Source organism: Symphalangus syndactylus, chromosome 8 (assembly GCF_028878055.3).
Source record: "Symphalangus syndactylus isolate Jambi chromosome 8, NHGRI_mSymSyn1-v2.1_pri, whole genome shotgun sequence".
NCBI lineage: Eukaryota > Metazoa > Chordata > Mammalia > Primates > Hylobatidae > Symphalangus > Symphalangus syndactylus.
In genome coordinates this window covers 123,102,501-123,121,592 of record NC_072430.2, presented here as the reverse complement: position 1 = coordinate 123,121,592, position 19,092 = coordinate 123,102,501, and the positions used below count along the sequence as shown (strand labels likewise).

The 19,092-nt window shown below is 38.9% G+C and overlaps 1 protein-coding gene across 12 annotated transcripts in view; it reads left to right on the top strand.

Annotated features, from left to right (window-relative positions):
- The window catches only part of USP37 (ubiquitin specific peptidase 37), a 120,781-nt gene that overhangs the window by 82,204 nt on the left and 19,485 nt on the right, over positions 1-19,092 (top strand). For 10 of the 12 annotated variants that reach the window (XM_055290598.2, XM_055290597.2, XM_063645094.1 and 7 more), the window contains 5 exons: positions 1,159-1,238; positions 4,999-5,163; positions 7,509-7,574; positions 10,238-10,379; positions 12,395-12,650. In XM_055290598.2, coding sequence (XP_055146573.1) covers positions 1,159-1,238; positions 4,999-5,163; positions 7,509-7,574; positions 10,238-10,379; positions 12,395-12,650 — 709 coding nt within the window. Of the gene's footprint in view, positions 1-1,158; positions 1,239-4,998; positions 5,164-7,508; positions 7,575-10,237; positions 10,380-12,394; positions 12,651-13,555; positions 13,901-19,092 lie in introns of those variants that run through there. The other 2 variants (XM_055290603.2, XM_055290599.2) reach the window with 2 other exon arrangements.

Sequence of the window (19,092 nt, the reverse complement as noted above, 5' to 3'; positions counted from 1 at the left end):
AATTAGCTGGGCATGGTGGTGGGCGCCTGTAGTCCCAGCTACCCGGGAGGCTGAGGCAGGAGAATGGCGTGAACCTGGGAGGTGGAGCTTGAAGTGAGCCGAGATCGCGCCACTGCACTCCAGCCTGGGCGACAGAGCAAGGCTCTGTCTCAAAAAAAAAAAATAAAAAAAATAAAAAATCTGACTGGGTGCGGTGGCTCCCACCTGTAATCCCAACACTTTGTGAGGCCAAGGGAGGCCAATCACCTGAAGTCAGTAGTTCAATACCAGCCTGGCCAACACAGCAAAACCCTGCTTCTACTAAAAATGCAAAAGTTAGCCAGGTATGGTGGCACATGCCTGTAGTCCCAGCTACTCGGGAAGCTGAGGCACGGGAATCACTTGAACCCTGGAGGTGGAGGTTGCAGTGAGCTGAGATCACGCCCCTCCCTCCCACCCAGTTGCCTGGGTGACAGAGCAAGGGCTCTGTGTCAAAACAAACAAAAAAATCTGTTTATTAAATGGTGAACATTGAGCTCTACCCAAAGACAAATACTCTGCTTTTCTTTTAGTCATTTTTAAACTATTCTTGTTTTTATCATAGACTTTGAAGATTTTCCTATGTATTTTTACCCCCATTTTTTAAGGATTTCTTGTTTCAGTGTTCTCTAGGTAATGGTATTCACCCCAACTTTTCATCCTTTTAAAGCAGTTGTTCTTAGTGGGCTGTCACGAGAAGATTGAGTTCCATTATGCGAAAGGGGTAGCGTTACACCTAACAGACAAGAAATTCTACCTAACCTAAAGGTGATCTTATCTCTGCTATGGCCATATGTTAAAATCTGGATATACTCTTGGTAGTGGTTCATATGTGTCCGTGGGGAAAAGGCTGAAAATGCTAAGAATCTTTTATTTTAGAGTCTAGTTGCTATCATAAATTTAGATATTTTCTTGGTGAAATAGGAAATTAGAAATTCTGAAGTGGGGCATGATATTATAGGTATATTTTGAGGATTGGATCTTAATTTGGTAGGGCTCCTGGTTCTAGACACAGAATTTTTAAAACTGGTTCAGAGTTGTCATTCCACTAATGGAACTAATAAAACTAGGGCAAATTATTTGCATTTAAGATACTAATGCTGATTCACCTTCATGCTTTATTTTTCCTTCTTTTTATAGGCTGAAGAACTGGAGTATTCTTGTGAGAAGTGTGGTGGGAAGTGTGCTCTTGTCAGGCACAAATTTAACAGGCTTCCTAGGTAAATTTTTTTTTTTTTTGCTATGGACTAAAGAATTCCCAGGTACATTTAATTGCTTTTCAATTTTTCTTTTTAAAGTTCATACAAATATTACTGAATAAATGAAGGTTACCAGAATGGATTGGTAAAGAGGGTCAGGAAAGCTGAAATGTGCAGAGTGTAGAGGGTGGAGAGCTAGAATGCTCTTGCATAAGAAAGGTGACCAGGTGTGATAGCTCACGCCTGTAATCCTAGCACTTTGGGAGGCTGAGGTAGGAGGATCACTTGAGTCCAGGAGTTCAAGACCAGCCTGGGTACCATAGGGAAACCCCAGCTCTACAAAAGAAAGAAATATATATTTAAAGAAAGGAAGAAAGGAAGGAAAGGAAGGAAAAGGGTTTGAAATATTGAAGAGAAAAAGGGTCTTGAGAGTTCCAAGAAAATGGCAACAGAGGATACAGCTGCTGAGACTTTGGAATAATTATAAGAACTAGCTAGTCAATTTTTAATTCAGTAATGTGTAATATTCAGTTGCCCTGTGTTGTGCTGTAGTCTTTTTCTGTTATCTCATACTTTCAGTAAAAACCTGCTATAGACACATACACACATGTACATAAGAATAAAATAGGGAGTAATTTTTTGCAGTTTGTGCATTCCTTCATTCTAAGGATCTTATAAATTAGTAAATTTCCTGTAATCATAAGATAAATTTTCTGATATAGGAATGAAATTAACTTATATTGTATCTGCTCTGTATAAACATAAAACTGAAGTAGTTACAAAAAATTATTATGTGGTTACAGGACAGCTTTTAGTTCTTTCCAAGAATAGATCACAAACACCAAGGTTATTATTAAGTATTTATGTAGCACTTTGCCTACAGAGTGCTTTACTTTCTTTTATTAGCTTCAGTATTCTGTCAGTAAGTGTGGAATTTCTGGAACCTAGTCCCTAGAGACTAGTTCTTTTACATTTCATAATCTACTCCTTTCTAGAAAATGGGAGTTCGTTCGTTTTTTTTTTTTTTTTGGTTGTTTGTTGTTGTTGTTGTTGTTGTTGTTGTTGTTGTTGTTTTGATACAGAGTCTTGCTCTGTCCCCCAGGCTAGAGTGCAGTGGCACAATCTCAGCTCACTGCAACCTCTACCTTACGGGTTCAAGCGATTCTCCTGCCTCAGCCTCCCGAGTAGCTGGGATTACAGGTGTATGCCACCACACCTGGCTAATTTTTGTATTTTTAGTAGAGACGGGGTTTCACCATGTTGACCAGGTTGGTCTTGAACTCCTGACCTCAGGTGATCCACCCACCTCAGCCTCCCAAAGTGCTGGGATTATAGGCATAAGCCACCGCGCTGATCCAAGGAAGTTGGTTTTAAAGAAATGACTTTATAAAGACTGGGTGTGGTGGTTCACGCCTGTAATCTCAACATTTTGGAAAGCCAAGGTGGAAGGATTGCTTGAGACCAGGAGTTTGAGACCAGCCTGGGCAACATGGTGAGACCCCCATCTCTACAAAAAATGTTGTGTTTTTTGTTTTTTTTCAAACAGAGTCTCGTTCTGTTGCCCAGGCTGGAATGCGGTGGCATGATCTCGGCTCACTGCAACCCTCGCCTCCTGGGTTCAGGTGATTCTCCTGCCTCAGCCTCCTGAGTAGCTGGGATTACAGGAACGCGCCACCACACCTGGCTAATTTTTGTGTTTTTGGTAGAGACACGGTCGCGCCATGTTGGCCAGGCTGGTCTCAAATTCCTGACCTCAGGTGATGTGGCTGCCTCGGCCTCCCAAAGTGTGTAAATCATAGCAGTATTATTATATTGACTTAAGAGACTTATATTTTTGACTTAAGAGAATTTGTTCTTTTCCTATTTGTGAGTGGTTTGAGGCCAGGAAGGTGGGAGGAAGAATCTTAAAGCAAAGAATTGGTTGTTACCAGCTGTCACTAAGGAAACCATGTGTACAGTTAAAAAGACTAGTTTTGACCTCACATGCTGGATGTCTTTTCTCTTTCCCATTCTCTTGCTATTTGGTTTTTCAAGTGGGGGGAAAAAAAATGCTAAGGGGAATTTTTCTTCTTGTTTTTCTTTCTTTTTTTTTTTTTTTTTTCCTGGTAGATCACTTGTGTTAAAGGTTAATTTATTCCAGACTTATGTGATAGAAGCTTCTGTTTGTCAAATCCTAATATTAGTCTTGTTCTACTTTTGTTCAATTTAATATTCAAAGCCACTCTTTAAATCCTAATGATTAGTCTTGTTCTACTTTTGTTCAGTTTAATATTCAAAGCCACTCTTATTCTTGAAGGGCCTAATACCATTATCAAATCTGTTCACAAAGTTGGGCCTCATCTTTGAAGATCAATGATTTTGACTATCATTTTCCTGTTTTATATTACCTTTTTTTCCCCCCTTTTACTGCTCCGTGCATAGCAGGGCTACACTATAGGCAGTGTGTCCAGAGTAGCCTCATATTACCTTTTATTTTGGTTAGGTTATTTGAAATTCTAGTTAAAATATTTAATTTTGGGCCAGGCGCGGTGGCTCACGCTTGTAATCCCAGTACTTTGGGAGGCCGAGGCGGGCGGATCACGAGATCAGGAGATCGAGACCACGGTGAAACCCCGTCTCTACTAAAAATACAAGAAATTAGCCGGGCGTGGTGGCTGGTGCCTGTAGTCCCAGCTACTCAGAGAGGCTGAGGCAGGAGAATGGCGTGAACCCGGGAGGCGGAGCTTGCAGTGAGCCGAGATTGCGCCACTGCACTCCAGCCTGGGCGACAGAGCGAGACTCCGTCTCAAAAAAAAAAAAAAAAGAAAAAAAAAAGAAAAAAATATATTTAATTTTGACATTGGTTTCACATCAGCTATGTCCTCGTATTCTCTCAAATTGTAATTTGAAGATCCTGAGTTCTAGCATGCTTTTTAAAAAGAAGTACAATCCATAACTTCAGTTTGCAAGTTTGCAAATTTTTGTTTGTGGCTTCCGTGATGAAGGCATATATGGTAAGAAACAGTTTTTTATAGATCATTTTTGTGTGTGTGCCTAGAACTGAAGTTTATTCCCATAAGATTTTTGAAATTCAATTTTTAAAGTGTTCTTGTGGGTTGAGAAATATATTTAATCCATCAAGCAGAGATCGTGTTCTGTATGAGAAGTGAAAAGGTTACCACAATTTTAACCATAAAGAATTCAGTGCTTCTAAAGAGCTAACAGCCTTTTCAGACCCACAGATCAGATTTGGCTTGCAAATTTTTGTAAAGCTTTTTTCTAGATGGGGAAAAGTTTCCTCCTTAGCTTTCTACAGAGAAAGTACTTCTGAAAATAAAAGAATAATTCTCATCAAAAATCGTCTTGAAGTAATTAATGTTTACCATCAAATATAAGAGCTATGTAACATTTTAATAGACATTATTTTACTAGTAGTGGTTATATGAAACCTATTGCTTTTTAAACTATGTAACAGTGAAGTAAATAATTTAAGGATTTAACCCAGTATCAGTGCCAAATTTAACATTCTTGTCTGCTTTATTTTATTTATTTGTGTTTTTTCTAGGAACATTATAAGTATTTTACCCAAACCACAGTAATCCACCATTATTTGTATGCTTATTACCTAGCCCAATGCCTGGCACCTAACAGGTATTCAGTAAATATTCTTTGATGTGTCTTTGGTTTGGCCAAACGGATTTTTTAAATCAAAAGTCGTCTAACATAGAGTGATCTCTTTTACTGTAAGAAAGATACATGTATTATGTGTGAATTAGTAAGGTTGTCATCTCCTGTTTTTCAGGGTCCTCATTCTCCATTTGAAACGATATAGCTTCAATGTGGCTCTCTCGCTTAACAATAAGATTGGGCAGCAAGTCATCATTCCAAGATACCTGACCCTCTCATCTCATTGCACTGAAAACACAAAACCACCTTTTACCCTTGGTTGGAGTGCACATATGGCAATGTAAGTCCTTGAGAGACTATGTCTTTACATTCCCTTTTGAAATAGAAAGGCTTTAGTATCTAATCAAAAGAATGACTGAATTACATAATATGACTCCAAGGTAAAATCAGATCAATGGCCAGATGCAGTGGCTCATGCCTGTAATCCTAGCACTTTGGGAGGCTGAGGCAGGAGAATCGCTTAAGCCTAGGAGTTTGAAACCACCAATGGCAACAGAGCATGACCTCATCTCTACAAAAAATAAAATAATAAAGCCAGCATGGTGGCACACACCTGTAGTCCCAGCTACTCGAGGCTGAGATGGGAGGATTGCTGGAGCCTGGGAGATGAAGGCTGCAGTGAATGGTGATCAGAGCAAGACCCTATCTCAAAAAAAAAAAAAGGAAAAGAAGAAATCAGACCAAGAAGGAGATTTTAATTTTGCTTTACTTTGTTTTAGTTTTAAATCACTGCCTGAAGTAATTGAAGAAAATGCTTAAAATTTTTCCAAAGTTATTAGTTGCTTTTCATAGTGAGGTGCTTTTTTAGGAAGTGCTCTTTTTAGACTGCTAGAAGACAGTTTGATATACTTTTTGAATATGAATCAAACTTAGGTGATAATAAGAGTCACCTAGACACTAAAAATACTGATTTTTGTGTTTTTTCCTTGGAGGTTCTGTTTCAGTAGGTCTGAGATAGGTGCTTAGGAATCAATATTTTTAGCAAATGCCTCAGTTGACTCTTCAGAACATGCAGATGTGAGAAACCCTATACTCAATGTTATGCCTTCATGCATATATTATCAGCAGTGTAAAGAACTTAAATGGCTCCTAACATTTCTCAAGAAAAAAAGAAGTAATCTTTACTTTAGGTTTTGCTTCATCATGTATGCTGGGAAAACCTTCGGACTTCTTTGAGTGTTCCCCATTTTTCTACATACTTGCATTACTTTGAAGCCATATGTTATGTCATTCTTTTCTATACTTGAACACTAGTTTGGTGGAATTATAAAATTATAGAACTTTAAAGATGGAAGACATTTTAGAGATTTTTGTCCAAACCCTTAATTTTATACAAGAGGACCAAGGAAATTAAATGATTTTCCTAAAGTCGTACAGTTAGTGTCTGAAAGAGCCACGTCTCATGGAAGTTTACACTAGTGTCTCAAGGGTCTACTAATAAAAGCATGTGCCCAGAGAGTCTGTTTCTGGTTTTTTTCTCTCACAGCTTTTCTTTTCGTGTTTTTGCTTGGTACTTACTACCTTCTGCTGGTAGAGCTATTACTCTTGCTGGTAGTAGTACTATGTCACACTAACAGTGTAGACTCTGTGTGATCACAGGCCTGAAGCCAAGCTATCTGACTGTACAATTTGATAGCTTTTAGACTTTGCACAAATTCCTTGACTTGTCTGTAAGAAAAACAATAGGATGGTTGTGAACATTAAATGAGGTAATAATACGTAGAGTTCTTAGCACAGTGTCTGACATCTAGTAAGTCCTCAATAAATGAGAGCTATTACTTTAAAAGAACTGAGACAAGGTAATTTTCTCCAAGTTATTTTTTTCATATGTATTACACTTGACTTCATTTCCAATGCTGTCTATGTAGATTATTGGATCAAGGAGAGCCTAGAGATGGTATTTAATTTTCTCTTTTGGCCTCTATTGCTAGTATTTTTTTTTTGAGACGGAGTCTCACTCTGTCGCCCAGGCTGGAGTGCAGTGGCGCGTCTCCGCTCACTGCAAGCTGCGCCTCCCGGGTTCACGCCATTCTCCTGCCTCAGCCTCACGCGTAGCTGGGACTACAGGCGCCCGCCACCATGCCCGGCTAATTTTTTGTATTTTTTTAGTAGAGACGGGTTTTCACTGTGTTAGCCAGGATGGTCTCGATCTGACCTTGTGAGCCACCGTGCCCGGCCATTTTTTTTTTTTTTTTGAGATGGAGTCTCACTCCGTTGCCCAGGCTGGAGTGCAGTGGTGCGATCACCGCTCACTACAACCTCCGCCTCCCAGGTTCAAGCAATTCTCATGCCTCAGCCTCCCGAGTAGCTGGGATTATAGGCACCCGCCACCAAACCCAGCTAATTTTTGTATTTTTAGTAGAGACAGGGTTTCACCATGTTGGCCAGGCTGGACTTGAACTCCTGACCTCAGGTGATTCGCCCACCTCAGCTTCTCAAAGTGCTGGGATTACAGGCGTGAACCACTGCGCCTGGCCTATTGCTAGTAATTTAAAAAGTATTATAATCGTTCGATTTTCAAGAGGACATAAAAGGAATTATAGTACAGAATAATTCATTTTATAATTTAAATATATCTTTAATAACTCATTTGTATACATTATATATTTTCTAATTTTCTGATAGTTCTAGACCATTGAAAGCCTCTCAAATGGTGAATTCCTGCATCACCAGCCCTTCTACACCTTCAAAGTGAGTTATATTTCTTATGTACCCAAAATCTGTATTTAAGGATTTGGCTTACCCTAATCTCCAAGATTGCCTCCCTGCCTTTTCATTATTGTTTTTCTTTTTGCATGATAATGTTCTTTATTACCTATGCTTTTGAAACTTTCCTGAATTTGATTTAGAATATATTGAAGGATATAACAAATTTTAATCAGTGACACAAGGTTAGCTCATCCTCTCAATATTGTCTTAAAACTTTTAAAAACTTATTATTGTTAATATGTAATACTTTCATCCTAAAACTCTAAAAATTAACTGAGGACAAGGGAGTCTAGGGATTTAAGGGATAAAATAACCCCTATTAGTCTAAAGCACTCTTCCTTAAAGATAGGCATGGAATCCCAAAACATTTTTTACCTGTTGTTAGCCAGTCTGGAACTTCTTGTCTTTGACACCGAATAGGAGTTATTTTGAAAGGGGACAGGAAAACAAGCAAGCATTCTACAAATGCCCTGTTTTTTTGTTTAAGACCAAACTGTATCCAAGGAGGGAAGCACATGCCTTTTTTGTTTGCTTTTTAAATATATTTCCTCTAAGATTTTACTAGAGGAGTTCCTGATTAGATCATTTCAATTCGTTTAGTTGTCGTTTGACTTTTTAATTAATTTTTCTAAAAATTTGATGGCCCAAAGTACGTTTAGAGAAGAGACATTTTTGTTTTTTAAGGGCTTTTGGGGGGCTTATATAACCATAAAATGACATTTGGGAACTGCTATTTTCTTTTCCTCCTGTTAATTATTTTTCAGTGCAATTAAAACCAGATGACTAACATGACTAGAAATCTGAAATGGTACCGATATGAATACTCTTGCCCGTTCTCAAGATACAAATGAGCAATACCACTTGGCTGCTTAGAAAGTGAGCAAGTGATGCATTTACAGGATGAATATTTTTCATTGCTACAGGCAAGCTGCCTTCTGTAAATATAGTAATCATTAATGGAATGCACTCTTTATGTACCAAGTCACTGTAGTTTCAAGAAAGAAATGATTTCATTGGGCATCATTGTACCTTGGCATGGTCATCTGTTCTCCAGGGTCTACTGGTATGAAAATTTGGGAGTTGATCAATAAAGAATGATTAGGCCCTAGAAGACCTGTCATGCCGATCAAACTTAAAAGAGGCTGAGTTATGAACCAGAATACCATTGATTCTTCTACAATGTCCTTTGTCACATTTGACCCTGGTGCAATGGTAGCCAGGTGTCATCCTCCTTCAGCAAAATATTTACCTGGGTAAACAAATTAATATGTTCAGGTTTGCTTGGTGAGCATGAAATCTAAATTGAGGAATTAAGATGGCTAATTGGCTATTATACTAAAAACCCTTTTGAGCACATGAGAGGCTTTTCAAGTGTTCAGGTTGGAGTGCAGTGATATCCTGGCTGCTCTGAGCAACACACTATGTTTGGGCTTATCACTGACCACTTGCCTCTTTTCTTTGATCTACATTGCTATGTAATCTTCCTGATTTCCACTCTGGCCTCTTATTTCTTGGTGCCATTAGTCTATATGTTTATTTTCAGTTTTTACATTCAGGTTAATTGTATTTTCTAGTTTTCATTATATATATATTTTTTGTATTGCATATGAATTTGTGTTAACCTCCATCAAAGAAAGTTCTTGTTCTTTGACCTTTACCACTTTTTTCTTTAGTTTATTTTCGGCTTACCTAGAAGACAACACAGTAACACCTTACTTATCTGGCATCATTAAAGGATTCCACATAAGTGAATTTTTATATAACTGAAGCTTACCCTTTAACCATTTATCTTTTGAAAGATTTTTAACAGTTTGGATGAAAATGTTTCTAAAATATGTTACACTGTTCCTTACATTCTTAAAATAACTAAGGATAATTTAAGTATATCTTAATGACTTAGAATCAGCATTTTAAGTATCAATTATTACACTGTGTTTCAATATGATATTGCCCTCAGAGGCTCTTAATTATTACAAGACAGTTTGCTTTTACATTAAATGACTTTATAGTTCTTGTTTGCCTTTCTTGTGGTTATTCTTTCTCATTTCTTAGCTCTCATTTCTTGATGAACTTGATACACTATTTTATTCACCATTTCCTGGGAAAGAAAGGGTCCCTCTAAGTACATGGGCTTTGGAACTGCCTTCCTCAGAAGCCTTTTTTCTTACTTTGGAATCCCTATGTTCTGGAAAGTAGAGGTTGCCAGAAGTCTGACCTACAGATAAGTGGATAAGTGGAATGTTACTGTTATTTTTAAAGTGCATGGATCATAATTTAAAAGATCACAAATTAGTCTTCATGCACTTTGTTGTCAAAAACATTTATTCATTGCTATGCCTGCATGAATTCAATAGCATAATTTATAAAGACAATAGCAAATTTCATTGGGGTTGATCATTAAAAGAAAAAAGGCACAACATGATTAGTTTACTGATGATACGTAGTAGCATAAGAGTTGTCCAGTTTTCAAAGCATGGCTCTTTTGGAGTGGGGCAAAGGTAATGCTGAAATATACCTCTTTTGATATATCTTTTTTTTCTGTTAAGTAATTTTCTGTAATGGAAAAGCTATTTGTTTTGATATTTTTACATCAAAAGAATAACAAAGACAAATGTTTATCACACTTTTTTTTCCTTAAATTACAGGAAATTCACCTTCAAATCCAAGAGCTCCTTGGCTTTATGCCTTGATTCAGACAGTGAGGATGAGCTAAAACGTTCTGTGGCCCTCAGCCAGAGACTTTGTGAAATGTTAGGCAATGAACAGCAGCAGGAAGACCTGGAAAAAGTAAGTAATATTGTCTTAAAACATCTGACAAAGATTTGTTTAGCTCTTACTGTCCAAACAAATGTCTTTCATAACCATCCTCAAACTAATTAGTTTTAAAGAAAATGCCTTCTCTGGCTACAGAAATCAATCTGTTTTACAGATGGATCAAGACTTATGAGAAATTAGTTGTTCTAAACAAATTACTTTCTTTTTTTGCCCTTCAGAGTTGCTTTTGCATATTGGTCCTCAAATAATTACTTGCTTTATTTTGGTAACAGTTTTTTAAGGCAGGATATCGCTCTGTTGCCCAGGCTGGAGTACGGTGGTGTAATCACAGCTCACCACAGCGTCGTCCTCCTGGGCTCAAACAATCCTCCTACCTCAGCTCCCCAAGTAGCTGGGACTACAGGCACGCACCACCATGCCTGGCTAGTTTTTAAAATTTTTTGTAGAGACAAGGTCTCAAGATCCTATGTGGCCTTAGGCAGGTCTAAAATTCCTGGGCTCAGGTGATCCTACCACCTCAGCTTCCCTAAGTGCTGGGATTACAGGCATGAGCCACTACTCCCAGCCTGTAGCAATTGTTTATGTGAGGGAACTGTAGTAAACATTTTACATCAGCAGAGCAACCAAGTAATCTAATTGTTTAAATTATGGATTTATTAATTGGATTAATATATAGATAATTATATGGATAGTTAACACTTTGAAGATCTAAGCTTTTCTAGGTGTTTGCATTATCTTATGCTACTGTATTTTATTCTAAGCCTCCTTTTAAATAATGGAATTATTTTAGTAGTTATTTTTGCTTTGTTCTGAGTTGTTTCTTATCTTACTTTAAAGCCAGAGGTAGTTTGTGGTTGTTCAGCTTGAATGAGAAATGCGTGAAAGTCCAAAATTCTCCCAGAAAACAACTTGAATATTTACATAATCTTTTTTTTTTTTTTTTTGAGACGGGATCTCACTCTGTTGCCCAGGCTGGAGTGCAGTGACACGATCTTGGCCCTGCAGTCTCTGTCTCCCAGGTTCAAGTGATTCTTCTACGTCAGCCTCCTGAGTAGCTAGGATTACAGACGTGCACCACAACATCTCCCTAATTTTGGGGTTTTGGTTTTTTATCTTATTTATTTATTTATTTTTGAGACAGACTCTTGCCCTGTCACCCAGGCTGGAGTGCAGTGGTGTGATCTCAGCTTGCTTCATTCTCCACCTCCCAGGTTCAGGCGATTCTCTGTCTTCCCTAGTAGCTCGGACTACAGGTGCGTGCCACCATGCCTGGCTAATTTTTTTGTATTTTTAGTAGAGATGGGGTTTATCCACGTTGGCCAGGCTGGTCTCGAGCTCCTGGCCTCAAGTGATCTGCCGGCCTCGACCTCCCAAAGTGCTGGGATTACAGGCATGAGCCGTGACCACGCCCAGCCTAATTTTTGTATTTTTGGTAAAGATGGGTTTTCACCATGTTGGCCAGGCTGGGCCAACTCCTGACCTCAGGTGATCTCTCAAACTCCTGACCTCAGGTGATCCGCCTACCTTGGCCTCCCAAAGTGCTGGGATTACAGGCGTGAGCCACCTCACCCAGCCTTCTTTACATAATCTTGATGTCGTTTTTATTTTTCTCATTTATTGTTAATAAGACCAGCTAACATTTATAATGGTGTAATAGGCATAATGATAGAATATTTACTGTATAATCTATATATATCTGGAAGAAAATAAATTGAAAATACTTAGAGTAATTATCTCTGAGTAATCTATTTTGAATGAATTTATTTTATTTTTTTACGTATTTTCCAAATTTTTACAAAATGTATACTTATTTCAATCAAGAAAAAATAATCATGTATTCTTATGTATTTATTATTTTTAAAGTTAGACTCACCATTTAGTTTATATATTGCTTATTGATTGTTAAATAACCCAACACATCAAAGAAAGGAAACTTTCTAGAAATAAAGTTGCTACTTTAAATACTAATTAAGATTGCTATATTTGTGGGTATTCTGGTTTCTTCTAAAAGTAACTCTCTTCTTTAGGATTCAAAATTATGCCCAATAGAGCCTGACAGGTCTGAATTGGAAAACTCGGGATTTGACAGAATGAGCGAAGAAGAGCTTCTAGCAGCTGTCTTGGAGATAAGTAAGAGAGATGCTTCACCATCTCTGAGTCATGAAGATGATGATAAGCCAACTAGCAGCCCAGATACCGGATTTGCAGAAGATGATATTCAAGAAATGCCAGAAAATCCAGACACTATGGAAACTGAGAAGCCCAAAACAATCACAGAGCTGGGTAGGTTTAATGAAGATTAAACCTCTGTTAAACAAAACATAACTCTTTCAAAGTTTTGTAGTGACAAATGACCCCCAAATAACAGGAGATAAATAGAAAGATTATCTGAGCATGGTGATGTGTGACCCTAATCCCAACTACTCGGGAGGCTGAGGCAGGAGAATTCGCTTGAACCGGGGAGGCGGAGGTTGCAGTGAGCCAAGATTGCACCACTGCACTCCAGCCTAGGCAACAGAGTGAGACTCCTCAGATAAAAACAAATAAAGGGAGGTGAAGTGGATCTGTATATAACAGGGCTGATGGCATTTTCATTCTGTATTATAAAAAGCTTTAAAAAATGAGAAGCAAATATTGTGACTAGTACACAGATACTAGTGGTAAAGTATGCCATATCCCTTTAGGTATACATCACTAGTAAAGCTAGCCTTCTTATGTGCATTTAATATATGTTTGTGTCAGTTCTGAGGTGCTTTTCTCACCACTGCTATTTCAGAAATTCATATAATTCTTTCATTTTCCTGTATCTGAATTTACACCAGGTGTTAGGGTATAAATAATTCAAGTTCTCCATTCCCTGCACAATGCATTGCTTTTTCTATGTTTAGATATATTTAGATACACAACTACTTACCATTGTGTTACAGTTGCCTACAGTACTCAGTATAGTAACATGCTGTACAGGTTTGTAGCCCAGGAGCAATAAGCTATGCCATATAGCCTAGATGTGTAGTCAGCTATACCATCTAGGTTTGTGTTAAGTATACTCGAAGATGTTTGCACAAAGACGAAATCACTTAACCATGCAATTTCTTAGAATGTATCTTCATCATTAAGCAACACATGACTGTACATAAAATGCTATACTTTTTTTTTGGTAATTTTTACTCATTTTTTGTTATCTAAAGCTATCAATGGGAACAACAGAGCTGAGCCATCCTGCCTTGTACTGTGGGTATTTTGAAATTTTTAGGTAGATAACTTTTACTATCTTTTCCTATGACCAGTTCAAATTTTTCTCTCTTGATAGCCCCAAGATCTAAACAACTATATATTGCTAATGTGTTTCAGGTACACCAACCATAGGATTTTGGAAATGAAGAGAATACTAGAATATCAGAAAATTATTTTCTACATTCTCATAGTTGGAACCTCTTCAATTATGAATTATTTTGCATGCAAGTAAAATAAGAATTAGTATATCCCCATTTAACTGGAAGCAAAAACGTGATGGTTTTTATACACAGGCATTACTTTTTTTCTTTTTTTTTTTTTTTTTTTTTTTTTTTTTTGAGACGGAGTCTCGCTCTGTCGCCCAGACTGGAGTGCAGTGGCGCAACCTCGGCTCACCGCAAGCTCCGCCTCCCGGGTTCATGCCATTCTCCTGCCTCAGCCTCTCCGAGTAGCTGGGACTACAGGCGCCCACCACCACACCCGGCTAATTTTTTGTATTTTTTAGTAGAGATGGGGTTTCACCGTGATCTTGATCTCCTGACCTTGTGATCCGCCCGCCTCGGCCTCCCAAAGTGCTGGGATTACAAGCGTGAGCCACCGCGCCCGGCCTTTCTTCTTGATACAAGTATCATTATGCAGTCCCCTTACTACATTTATAATCACTGCCCTTAGGTATCCCTGGTTAATATTAGTGCTTTTGTCCCTTCCTGATTTATTTCCTGCTTTCTGCTCTCCTTTTCAGTTCTTTGCTCAGTCCTATAACTTCATAAAATTAACAAAGGGACAGCTACAGGAAGAGGTAATATGTGGCAATGTCCTATATCATGCACTTCAAGGGAGCTACAGTTTTTATAGCCTGAAAGGAGACAAAGTAGTTGGAAATGGCAGTGGGTAATAAAGAGGAAACCCACCCTGTCTCCAGGCTCTAGGGTATGGGGAAAAAACAGCCTATACTTAAAAGAACACTAGAAAAATCCATAATGGGAGGCTTTAGAAGAAAAACTGGCCGTGACTAAAGACTAAAGAGACCTGACAACCAAATGTAGTGAGTAACCTTAGGAGTCTAGGTTAGAAAAAATTGTACAAAAAATATTTTGGAAACAACTGGAGAAATGAGAATGTAGGCTATATATTGGAATTATAAATAGAATTACTGTTAATATTCTTAGGTGTGATAATTGTTACGTAGGAAAATGTGCTTTTAATTAAGAGATTCAGGCTGGGCTGGGTACAGTGGCTCATGCATGTAATCCTAGCGCTTTGGGAGGCTGAGGTAGGTGAATCACCTGAGATCAGGAGGTCAAGACCAACTTGACCAACATGGTGAAACCCCATCTCTACCAAAAATACAAAATTAGCCGGGCGTGATGTTGCATGCCTGTAATCCCAGCTACTTGGGAGGCTGAGGTAGAAGAATTGCTTGAACCCAGGTGGCATAGGAGGTTGCAGTGAGCCGATATTGCACCATTGCACTTCAGCCTGGGCAACAAGAGCAAAACTCTGTCTCAAAAAAAGAGAGATTCAGGCTGATGTGCTTTGGGGTAAAGTATTATAATATCTGCAATTACAGTGTATTCACATGGCTCCATAGAAAAAAAAGTGTGAGTGTGTGTGTATACACACTCAGTCTCCAAAGACAGCATCTAGTGGACCATGGCTACCAGTATGCATACTCTTGTGTAGACCTCTTCACAGTGAATTTGGGAAGGCTATGTGAGTGCAATAAAATGTGATTGAATTGATTCTGTGCCAAGTTTGTGATTAAACATTAAGATGGCCTGGCAACTTCCCCTTTTGTGCTTTTGGGAACCCTAAGCTGCTAGATAAGAAGCTTGGCTGCACTGCTGGAGAGATCACATTGTGAAGGAAAGACTCTTGAGATCACCAGAAGAAAGAGGATATCTAGCCATACCAGCTAATCTTTCTTTTTTTTTTTTCCTGGGGCGGACCGAGTCTCTCTCTGTTGCCTAGGCTGGAGTGCAGTGGCATGATCTCAGCTCACTGCAACCTCTGCCTCCCAGGTTCAAGTGATTCTCCTGCCTCAGCCTCCCGAGTAGCTTGGATTACAGGCGCCCGCCACCACGCCCAGCTAATTTTTTTTTTTTTTTTTGTATTTTTAGTAGAGATGGGGAGTCACCATGTTGTCCAGACTGGTCTCGAACTCCTGACCTCAGGTAATCCACCTGCCTCAGCCTCCCAAAGTGCTAGGATTACAGGCGTGAGCCACCAAGCCCAGCCCCAGCTGATCTTTCTAACCAACACCACAAAGGTGCCAAGGGAAAAAGAAAAAAATCAAGGGAGACATGTTTTTTGGCCTGAGCCATTGGATAGATAATGGTACCATTTGCTGTTATGAGGAAGCACAGTTAGTGGGACAAGGGAGGAATAAAAATTAAACAGGCAAATGGAGATTTCACCTAGGCATTTCAATATACAAGTTTAAAGCTCAGGGAAGAAATTCAGACTAGAGATATGAATTTGATATTTCATCAGTTTGTGAGGCTATAGTAATACATGAGATCACTTAGGGAGAGAGTTTAAGTAGAAAAGACAGTCCGAAGAAGTGTCATGATCACTTTCTTTCAGCAGCCTGTTTTCTCAGTTTCTGATCTTAATTCCAAAAATCTTTTCTTCTACCCTATTTTGATTGCCCACTTATAGAAGTCATTACCCTAGACCAGTGCTTCTCAAAGTGTGAACTTAGATCATCAAATATAATCTGTGAACTTCCTGGAAATGCCAATTCTTGACACCACCTCAGACCTACTGACTGAGAAACTCTGGATGTGGGGCTTAGCAATCTGTGTTTTGATAGGCCCTCCGAATGATTCTAATGCAATACTGAAGTGTGAAAACCACTTCCCTAGACTTTGTCATCATCAATAACTGTACCACCTTTGAAATCTTTGTTTCAAATATCCTTCCCTAATCCTTTCCGTCCAGCTTACCTAGTGTCATGTTCCGACTTTATTACTTGATTTTTACTAACACTGTCAACCCATTGACTCTTACTTTTTTGCTATGCAGCACCTCCCTCTTATCATCACTTCCTTTCTTACTCAGCCTACATGCCATATTTTGGTACCCTTTTATCTCCTTCCTCTTTTCTTCTGTCGCAGTAGCCTGACAAAACCCAAACTCCCAACTCAACTAGCTACTTTTTCCATACCTGCACCCAAGCTGGTGAAGATTGCTAAAGAAAATCACAAAACTGTGTTCCGTGGACTTTCCTTAAACTCAGGACTACACTCTTAAATGGGCACTAAATGCTACTAGTCAGTTTTGTAATACTTTCTTATTTGTTTTCTCAGTCTCCATGATGTCTTCCTGAAATCTGTACTTCTTTCTCTCTCTTTCTTCCTCCCTCTCTCCCTCCCTCAAATACGCCAAGGCCATTCTCATTTCAGAGCTTTTGCACTTAAGGTCCTTGAGGGCAAGCACCATCTTGCTTTAATTATCACTATATCCCCAACTTCTACAACAGTGTTTGGCACATAGATTCTCAATAAATATCTGTGACTTAACAGTTGGGCTGTTTTGTGAACCAGCTGAGGAGGGGCAGGAAGACAAAGTAAGGTTTCACAGTCTCTAGACACTAGCCAGAAGGAATAGTGTGTACAAAGACTCAGAAATGAGAAAGCCCACAGCAAGTTAGTAGATCTAAAAGAAAGTTCAGAATGATCTGCATGACTGGAGCATATTGTTGAAGGGGAAATGCAAAACATGAGACTAGAGAGCTAAGTAGTCTCCGGTTTTTGCATGGCCTGAAGCCATGTTTAGGAATTTGGACTTTTGTTTCAAAGGCATTAGGAAGCTGTTGGATATTTTAAGCAAACAATTATTTGATAAGGATTTATGTTTGAAGAAAAGATCATTCTGGCTACAGAAGTTAGAGAAAAACATAGTAATACTTGAGACCTCTTAGGAAATTATTGCAGTAGTCCAAACAAGAAGTTAGTGGTGTCCTAAGCCAAGGTTTTGGCTTGAAAAAAAAAGTTGATGGATTCAAGAGATGCTTAGGAAATAATCATTTATCTTACGTGAGGAGTGAATGAGAGGGAGAAGTCAAATATGATCCTCAGATTTCTGTCTTTTAAAAGAAACTGGAAAATTATCTCATTCACTGTAATATAGAATATCAGGAAGAGAGCAGGTTTCAATTAGGGCGTGGGGAAGAAGCAAACAGTATATTCAGTGGAAGAATGTTGAGTTAAGGCCACGCGCGGTGGCTCACGCCTGTAATCCCAGCACTTTGGGAGGCTGAGGCGGGCGGATCGCGAGGTCGGGAGATCGAGACCATCCTGGCTAACATGGTGAAACCCCGTCTCTACTAAAAATACAAAAAATTAGCCAGCCATGGTGGCAGTCGCCTGTAGTCCCAGCTACTTGGGAGGCTGAGGCAGGAGAATGACGAGAACCCGGGAGGCAGAGCTTGCAGTGAGCCGAGATGGTACTACTGCACTCCAGCCTGGGCGACAGGTAGAGACTCTGTCTCAAAAAAAAAAAAAAAAAAAAAAAAAAGAGTGTTGAGTTAAACACATGAATCCCCTTTGATCCATTGTGCAATCCTTAAAAGTGGATTATTATTTCATGGCCATGTTTATCCCCATAGATTTTTAAATAGGTTCTGTATCTGGCTGATAATCTTATCCTGAACACAAATGTATATTGACTTTAGCATCTTCAAGCAAACTTCCTTGATCTGCTTTCTAACACATGGATTAGTTACTAGTATAATCCAGGATTGTCTGAGGTACATTGAATCATTGAGTGCTCAAAATTATTGGTTAAGAAAAATTATTCTGTCACGTTTTGAGTATGTTTTGATAATAAAAATAATAATACTCATTTTATACTCTAAAATAGCAATGTCAACCCCCAAGTCTTCCTTCCACTTGAAATGCTCATCATCAGCTAACTTTGTATATCTCAGTTCCAAATTTTCAAAACAGGTAATCTGATTGGTTGAGTCAAATAATCCATTCCGGGTTCAGCAGGCTTAGGTGGGAGGGACAAGCAGGGTCATGTAGACTTCCAAGCTGCCCCTTCTAGGCCATGGGAAGGGTTGTTTCTCCAATAATGGAAGAAAGGAAGAAATTATTGCTATCTCTAGGATAGTTGTTTTTTGTGTGTTTAATTGGGATTATCTGTAATATAATTTTTCTGAACAGTTGGGATTTTTCCACCAAATAAATTCTGAGTTTCTTTTCCTCTTTTAATAAATATTCACTCAGCAATTCAGTACAACTCAAAATGTTAACTAGTTGCTGACTTAGAATCTAAAGCCAAGATACTGTAAGCTTCAGGGTTACCTGTGCTACAGAGAAATACAGTGTTAGGAGCCAGGCGCAGTGTGGCTCACACCTGTAATCCCAGCACTTTGGGAGGCCGAGGCAGGTGGATCACCTGAGGTCAGGAGTTCAAGACCAGCCTGGCCAACATGGTGAAACCCTGTCTCTACTAAAAATAAAAAATGAGCCGGGTGTGGTGG